General features: G+C 35.2%; 1 protein-coding gene across 1 annotated transcript; it reads right to left on the bottom strand.

Annotated features, from left to right (window-relative positions):
* Positions 1-6,285: 6,285 nt before the first annotated feature.
* On the bottom strand, positions 6,286-8,981 carry LOC113738645 (probable disease resistance RPP8-like protein 2). The gene is made up of 3 exons (XM_072044827.1): positions 8,335-8,981; positions 6,602-8,236; positions 6,286-6,547 (listed from the first exon to the last, which is right to left on the bottom strand). The coding sequence occupies exons 1-3, from the start codon at positions 8,979-8,981 to the stop codon at positions 6,286-6,288; spliced, it is 2,544 nt and encodes an 847-aa protein (XP_071900928.1).
* Positions 8,982-9,389: the final 408 nt, after the last annotated feature.

Genomic DNA, 9,389 nt, shown 5'->3' with positions numbered 1-9,389 from the left:
GGTTTATAAAACTGATATAAGTAATTACTAAGTGAAAATGATATATTTCGCCAGCGGGTGAAAATGATTTGATTCCCCTTGATATCTTTAGATCCCCTCTCCTCCTAATATAGAATAGGAATAATTGTAACATGCCGAAGTTTAAAAAACTGATATATGTAATTGCTAAGTGAAAATGTATAAATACATAATGTTTTGTTCAGTTGTCTCTGATATTGTTTAAAATTCTAGACAATATTCTTGTATAAAGTTGTTTTATGACAATTATTGATTGATATTTCGCCTTGAAGTGCTGAATACATTAAGCAAAGTCCTTTGATAAATGAAGCAGTAAAATATGATAATGTTAGCACATGAAATTTATTTTACTGCCCAACCAAATCGTATTTGTGGCAAGAGATAAAGCCGTCCAACCAATGAAATTCATTTCACTCCCCTCAATGTTAGCATATGATACTGTCTCTGAGTTTGATTACTGCAGTAATAATAATTTTATTACTTCCCAAAAAAATAAATAAATGAATAACAATTCTATCAGTGCAGGCAAGAGATAAAGCCGTCCCCAGGCAGCTTGGATAGTGGCACTAATAAAAGCGACTAGTAGGAAATTAATTTTCTAGGATGCTGCGACAATGGAAATTTCTTGCTTTTTCATTTAATCAATACTATTATTTTAAGTGTTAGGTAGAACTTGATTTTCATCTCTGCTTTGGACAAGCATTTTGTACTATTCTTTAATCTCTGCTTTGGACGGCTTGGTCGCGTCACAATAGTATTAAAAGAAAAAAACCTATATCAACGGGTATAAAAAGTGCAATCAATGTATAAGGCTAATGCTCAATTGTTTGAACCTAAAACATATGATCCTTCAAAATTAAAATCATGAAGTATCAAAAAGTCGAAAACGCCTTTGAAAACACTGCTTAAATTCTTTTAGTTTTATTGGCTGCTTCTGCATAACGGTGACAAGTAGAGCCCTGGCGACAGGCAGGAGCACTCTACCAGACAAAAAGAGAAAACTAACGGAGCACTCTATGGTGAGCAAGAAAAATTAGGGATGAGATTTAGGTAGATTTAAATTTTAAGAAAAACAAACAACAATAGACTCATATTTTAACAAAATATGATATATAATTTTAGTAAATTATTTATTTATGATACGTATGGGACCAAAGAGTTATATATGTTTTTCAAAAGAAAATTATTATCTTACTCTTTATCGAAATTATTAATTTAACTCGTTAGCCTAAGTCAAGATCAAAAAAATTATTATTTAATAAAGATTATTAATTTATCGAAAATTAATTTTATAGAGATTTTACTATACATACTCTAATAACGAACCAAAAAATAAAAAGGAAATAATTATGTCACTGTTTCTTCTTCGTCTCCTTAGTTTAATTTAATCGAGTAGGTAATCCGTCTCATTCTTCGACAACTACGATCCACTACCCGATCGCGTTTATTTTTTAAAATTTTTATTTCCATCAAAATGCTAAATCCTTGATCAATGGAAAGAAAAATTTAGTTTAATCGAGTAGATAATCCGTCTCATTCTTGGATAGCTATGACCCATTATTCAGCTGTGTTTATTTTTTTTTATTTTTAATGTAAGGATATTTTAAAAAAATATTAATTTAGATTTAATTTTTCAATAAAGTTAACAAAATTTACTTAAAGTGTGTAAGAAAAAAAGCATGACTATCGGAAGGAGCAATTAGCTTCCTGGCTGTCCAAGCACGAGAGGCGTTACCTACTCGGTTCACAATGTCGTTTGTCCTTTCTCCAACAACCAATCGCGAAGGGCACCAAATAATTAATAATTAATATAATTAATCTAACACACCACGCATTTTTTTTCATGCTCATCAAGGACCCAGCATTTTGAGGATAAAAAAAGTAATAGCTAACTTTCCTTTCCTTCTCTTTAGTTTATTTTAATCGAGTTGGTGATCTCTATCTCATTCCTGGACAGCTAGGGTGTTTATGATTGCTTTTCTATCCTCAAAATGCTGGGTCCTTGATGAGCATAAAAAAAATGTGTGGTGTGTTAGATTAGTTATTAATTATTTGGTGCCCTTGGCGATTGGTTGTTGGATAAAGGACAAAGGACACAGTGAACCGAGTAGGTAACCTCCCTCGAGCTTGGACAGCCAGGAAGTTAATTGCTTCTTCTGTTTCACTTTGATAGTCTTGATTTTTACTAACACAGTTTAAGAAAATTTTGTTAAATTTATTAAAAAATTAAATCTAGGCTATTATTTTTCTAAAATACTCTTATATAGTTTAGTGCATTTTTACATAATCCATCATGTAGTTTCAAAAGTTATACATAACTCTCTCATGGTTTTAATTGTAGTGTCAAAATAACAGAATTTGCATTCCATAATAGAATTAACTAAATGTCAAAAGTATCCCTATGTAAATTTGAAAATTCTTTATTAACCACGAGAGCGTTATGTATCTATTTTGAAATTTACATGGAGGTTTATGCGATAAAATAGCAAATTATAAGAGGATTCTATGGTAAAACACAAAATTATAAAGGGTTAAAGTGTTATACATATATGTTTATGTATTTTGATCATTTCAGTCATTTTAGTTTTTAAACAAAGGTATCCGTGAGTTTCATTACAGAGGATTATTTTTACCACTTTAACACTTTAGTTCAAATAATGAACGAATTATGTATAGTTTTTGAAACCATAAAAAGATTATATGAAAAATCACTAAATTATAAGGAGTGAAGTGCATTTTACACTTTATTTTTTCTATTGTCCTTCTTCATGCTACTAGCTGCTTCCTTTCTTTTTCTTTTGTTGTTTGTCTACTTCGAATGAATTTCTTTAATTTCTTAACTTATTGTTGTATATTTGCTGTAGCTTTTTTCAGAAAAAAAAAAAAAAAAAAGAGCAGAGAGGATTATGATTGATATAAAAAGGTTACATCCTTACCAGAGTTTACCTTCAAATGCATGACTCAATCACAAAATCTATATGCTTTAATACAGTCATATTACATGCTTCTAATCAAGAACAGACAAAAGAAACTGAAGGAATTAAGATAACATAGACATCATTGTATGTGCTTTAGGATTGGGACCATTTTCAGCATTGTTTTGCAATCCTAAATGCTCCCAGAAGACTGTCTTGCTATGCAATCAGTCAATCAAAGCCTTGAAGCCCTGGGCGTGGAGCGCAAGCATCAACAGTGTCTTGAGGATACACACGAAAAAATATTAGGAGTTCAAAATTTTTGCATTAAGTTTTTATATTAACTTTTATAGTACTTAGCTCAAATTTTTGTATTATTATTGTTCAATTGTTAAATAGTATATAATTTTGCAACATAGAGTATGAATGGAAAAAAAATTGGTAATTAGGCTTATTGAACATTATAAATAAATATTTAAAACTAATTATGGGTGTAAATGGTGGTATAAATTGATAACTTAGTTTGCAAAAATGAATTTAAATTAGTTTACAAAAAATTAAAATAAATGGGTTATATACGGGTAATTGGGTTACCTAATTCATTTTTTGACTTATCAATTTTTACCCATCTAATTGAATGGATATAAATGGATTGACTCACTTATACTCATTATCCATTTTAACCAATTCAAAACCGTCCAAACCACCCATTTTGACACCTCTAGTCTGGTGCACCTATTAATAATCTAAACAACTAGGGGGAAAGCCGTGCTAAGCGCAGGAGTTTTAACCTATGTGATAATTGGTTTAATTAAAACTGCATGGTAATTGATTTAATTGAATCAGTTGAAGTGCATGAAATTATAAGTAAATTGGCCAAATCAACAAACTTATAAAGGAAAACAAATTTATAAGCAAAGGAAATAGGATTGTAGTAGATAATCACACCATACCACAACAACAATAACAAAAATATCATTATCCTTTTCCCTGTACCATTATAACACAATCATAGCCATATCCAATCAACAATTAACATGCATAAACTATAAGGTTAGATTTAGATCCTACCCTGGTCATGAAATTAGAGTCAATAGATAATCTTTAGTCACAAATTAACCACCTACAGCCACGAACATCAGATTTTGAAAATATAGTTAGAAGATGTAAAAAGGTTCCAATGGATATTCATATGTATGTATCAAGTATTCCATAATGAAATTTCCATATTCACACAATAGCTGTTGAGAAAATATTGCATTAAAAAACTCACAGTTTTTATTATATTAGCTAAATATCCAAAACTTTAGAAAGAGAGAAAGTAGTTGAGCACACTCACAACAAAAAATTGAGCACATGCACTTGAAGCAACATTCTTTAGTATTAAAAGCCTCCATTATTGTCAAGTTGAAGAGCACTACAATTATACTTGTAACGATTGGAAATATGAACCAAAATCAATCATGTTCATTATTAAGTGCTTCCGGAACCAATCATCTTTAGCATTAAGACTCTCTATTATTGTAGTTATAAAAGCTACTCAACAATTATAAAAGAAGATGAAGAGCATTGCAACTACATTTGTAAGTGGTTTAAACACCACTTAAAAGCTTGATAATCACGTGGAATATAAGCCAATTACAAATGGGAGGACACAATAGTCAAACCCAACTCAACTATACATTATAATGTTCCACATTTGGCTTAATCGCCTACATTTGATTTTTTTTTCCCTACCTAAATTATCCCTAAAGATGACAGATGAAAATTTTCCAACAGGCACTTACAAACTCCTTTTTTTATATATAGGACACAATAATGATTCATTTGTTTCTGATAGTGAAAGAGATACTAATTCCTAACCATTTAGATGAAAATAATACCGTGTTATATAACACATGGAATTCGTTTCGGAAATTAGACTTTCAAGAGAGGAAAAAGGCACATAATCCTTAATCCTTCTGTGTAATTACCTGATTAAATCTTTGTTTCCATTGACATTCTTGTCACATAATCCTTAATCAATTTGCATACGACTATTTCCAGTTGCGAGGAATGCAAAAATAGACTTGAAATAGTAATTATGGTTAAAGGAATTTTATGCAGTGATGATTGATTAGTAATCACTCAATTACTCTGTAACTCAATTGTAATCATTGGTATTAGTTGTCAATTTGTCAATAAACAAAGAATGATGAAGTTCTAGAAAGGGGAGGTGCCAATGATTATAGGCAATTGAAGAAGATCTTTCATGACAAGCGGAGCAGTAGTGTAGTGACGAGCATATTCCATTCTTTGGATTGGAACTTAGGTGCCATTGCTATAAACTTTTTTCATAAAAAAATTTTTTATTTGGTGCTGGGTTCAACTACAAGTGCGTTTGAGTCGAGTCGAATTCAATTAATGCACTACTCGAATTCGAGTTTAATTAAATCTAATCGAGTCAAATTGAGCTCATTCAAGCCTAATCAAGTTCACGTAATAAAAATTAATATTTTACATCTAATTTTAAATAAATGATATTATTGGCATTTCACAATAACAAATATAAAACATTAAAATATAGATTATAAAAAGTTCGATTAGACTCGCCGAGTTTTCAAGTACAAAATATTGAAGCTCGAACTCAACTTGTGAACTCAAATTCGATCTAACTCGATCAAAACGACCTCGAGTCAAGCTGTTAATCAGGTAGCTCGCGAGTTTGAGTTGAATTACTAGGTTGAACATCACCCTTAGGTGCAAAAGATGCTATACAGATCCACAATCGGTGCTACTGCTATAGACTTTTCCATATTCCTTTCTCTCCAGCTTCCTTCAAATCTCGCCACTCACAAGAATTGCAAAAATAAATTGCTCGCTCACGAGACTCTGCAAAATGCTCCCCCATCCCATCAACGGCTGACAGCAATTCTGGCCTCTGTCGAGTCAATTTTTAATTTCTTTTTTACGATGGTTGGCCGGTAGCCATCATTTTTTTAAAAAAAAAAAAAAAAATTTGCAGTTCAGCTCGGCAGCCCAACATTTGAAAAAAAAAATAGCCTAGCAGGCATAGTTTTATACCGATCATGTCAGATCATTATTCTGGAGAGGAATTAGCCCACATAAAAAGGCTTGTCGACTGGTTTTGTTGAACCGGAAACATTCTTTTTATTTATTTATTTTGATAAAAACTGGAATAATTTTATTAATAACTACGCTGGAATTCAGCTTGCAGTACAATATGAGGTGGAACAGAAGCCCCTTAATGGAGAGGACAAATAAGATAGATTACAGAGGTAGAAGTACACATTCAAGACATTTATGCAGAAGCTTCCATCAAATTCGAATGCGAATTTAGTTTCTTCAGCATTCAAGAGTCAAATATTCTGAGGTTAGGAACACTAAGTGCCGTGTCCGCAGCAAGCTTGCTGATAGAATCCTTTGGCATGTCCACAAGCTCAAGCGTATCAAGAGTAGATATGTGCTTCAGCTCTTCCGGCAACTTCCGTAATCTGCCGCAATTCCTGATTCTCACACACAGGAGCTGTGGCAATGCACCTTTCTCCGCCTTTATTTCATCCAAATGATTTAGGCGGCCGAGCTCAAGGAATTTCAATTGGTGAAACCCATGCCTAGAAATGATCAGTTGTCAGCCGTCATATGCATCTTTCATTTTGAGGAATGACAGCCGTCCCAATTTCTCTAGTACTGGCATTGGGTCATCCGTGAGATCTGTGTGATTCAAAGACAAGCGAGAGAGATTTGGAGGAAAATCAGGAGGTAGCATTTGCCACAGCCCGGATAGCTTAAGCTCTGTTACATGATGGAGCTTAGAAAGTCCAGCTAGAGTTGGCCGCCCTCTTCCTCTAGTACTATAAAGATGTAACGTCGTTAGGCTTCCAACCTCAGATAAATGCATGCAGAGTTTGTCTATCTCTGACCCGTCATCCACCCAAATCCCCAGTTTCTGAAGACTTGTCAGAGTTAACATGTTATTGTGCATAATGTCATCAAAGCGTATGCCTGACAGAGTCTGGAGATTCCTCAATCCTTCAATCTTAAGAGGCACATCACATTCCATATCATACGCATATAGATGCCGTAAACTTTCAAGCTTCCAAATGAAATTTGGAACTATCACTGTGGCATGGGTCCGTATGTCAAGAGTTTGTAGGTTTCGCAAACGACCGAAGGAATGAGGGAGCCTTGTAGTCGATGTGATTCTTAAAACGACGGAATGAGCTATCTTAAATCGATGCATTATACTGAGTTTGCCTCTTAAACCGAGGTATCTTAAAAGCCTGACTTCACCAATTTCTTTTGGCAAATTAGAGTACATCTCAACATTCTCAAGGTCCAGTATCCTAAGCTTTCTGAAACTTTTGAATCTAAGACTAATGTTTTCCTCGTAAATGCGGATATTGAAAAAAAGTAGAGACCGGAGAGGAGGGGTCAAAGACCCAAAATAATTTTTAACCCGGAGACTATGAACAGCAAGGTACCTGGATTTGGCTGATATTTCATCATCTCTGGTGTCATGGATCTGAAAAAAAATTTCATCCTTTGCCTTTCTGATTGCAAGCTCTCGCACTAAATCATGGACTCTGCAGCTTTTAATCCTCTCATCAACAGTCATTTCCGCCACCCGGACCATATTTCTGCTACAAAGTCGTTCCACATCATCATATGCTGCAGTTTCCTCCAAATTTACTGCATCTCTTTTCTGCATTATTCCCTCTGCAACCCACATATGGATCAACTTGCGCACGGAAATCACGTGGTCTTCGGGAAACAAACCCAAATACAAAAAGCAAAATTTCAGATTGGCAGGGAGGTCTGCATAACTTAATTCCAGAATTGCTGATACTCCACTCTGGCTCTTTGATAGGTTTGTGTTGAAACTATTGAGAACTTTCTCCCATTCACTCTTCAACTTTTTCTTTGCCAGTAGCAGGCCACCTATAACTGTGATGGCCAGTGGCAGACCAGCGCATCTTGTTGCAATCTCTCTGCCCACTTCTTCCAAATCCGGAGGACACCCAGCATTATCCCCATGGCCTAAGGCCTTTCTGAGGAACAGCTGCCAGCTATCTTCCTGCCCCAAAGTTTTCAGCTCAAGTGGTTTGCTAAGAGCATCTGCGTGTTGGGCAACATCCCGATTGCGACTTGTAAGTAGCAATCTACTTGATGTATTAACATCAGGAAAGGCCCTAGCAAGACAATCCCATGCTTCTTCCTTCCACACATCATCAAGTACCACAAGATAACATTTATCTTGTAGATCTTGATAGAGCCTTTGTTCCAAGTCCTGCTCTTGCATCCTTTCCAACATGCCAAGTAGTTCATTAGTTATTGGATTCAATTGCTTTATGATTGTCCTCAACATCTCTTTGTGATTGTAGATTGAAGAGACGCAGACCCAAGCACGGCAGTTGAATTTCTCCCTGACATCAGCATGGTTATAACCTTTTTGGCTAGAGTTGTCTTACCAGCACCTCCCATGCCAATGATTGAAACCACACGGCGGTTTCTGTCCTCTTTCAAAAGTTGTGCCACCAGGGATTTTGTTATCTCCTCGAAGCCCACTATATCCTTGTCCTCGTTGAAAGGAGAGGACCGCCGGAGCCGTTGAAGCTCTTCTCCCTGTGTACTCATCCCCTCTCCAAGATTTTTTATGCCGTATTTTTCACGGCTATCAGCTATGTCACTGAGCGTCATCTGTAAGGACTTAATCTCTTTACCTATCTTGTAGAGGTTCACAAATTTCAAGGGATAAAATGTCAATTTGGTGACGAGTCCCTTGTCCTTTATGAACTCAACTTTGCTGGCAAAGATCTCAATGATATCCTCCGCATCGTAGGCAGCATCTCTGATTTCAGAAACCCAGTTGCGGATCCTTGCATCTTCATCTTGCCTCTGATCAGCATCTTTCAGGAAACACCGCATCCGGACCAGATCATTTCGGAGTCTCTCAACTTGTCGTCGAACATCTTTCAGGAAAGCAATTTTTTGAATCAGCAGATCGCCAGTTCTCTCAATAACAAAAGAGAGAGCAGGGTCAGCCATCCTGGAAAAGTGAGATTTGCTTTCAACAACCAGTAAAGGAGGAGAGAAGCTCTTGCTGTTGGGTGCAGCTGCAAAACTTCTAATCTCTGTTGTTTTTAACTGATCTCAGAAGAGAGGCTCGATTCTCACGTGGTTCATTTTCTCTTCCAGTCAAAAAGAAAGCCGCTTGATTCACCTGGTGGGTAATTCTGGTGATGCTGGTGGCGTCTTTTTGGGATGGTGGAATGGATTGCCGAATAGTTTTGGTACGTGGATTTGTCTTCAATGATGGATAACTGTAGTATTAATTTTTTACAACATATGGATAGATACAATACAACCACCAATGTGGTTATACACACTGGCATTGTAAGTATCGAATGAAAAGCAAACCAAATGATAAATTCTACTAATCTTTGGGACAAATTT

Source organism: Coffea arabica, chromosome 4c (genome assembly GCF_036785885.1).
Source record: "Coffea arabica cultivar ET-39 chromosome 4c, Coffea Arabica ET-39 HiFi, whole genome shotgun sequence".
Taxonomy (NCBI): domain Eukaryota; kingdom Viridiplantae; phylum Streptophyta; class Magnoliopsida; order Gentianales; family Rubiaceae; genus Coffea; species Coffea arabica.
This window is presented reverse-complemented; position numbering and strand designations above follow the sequence as displayed.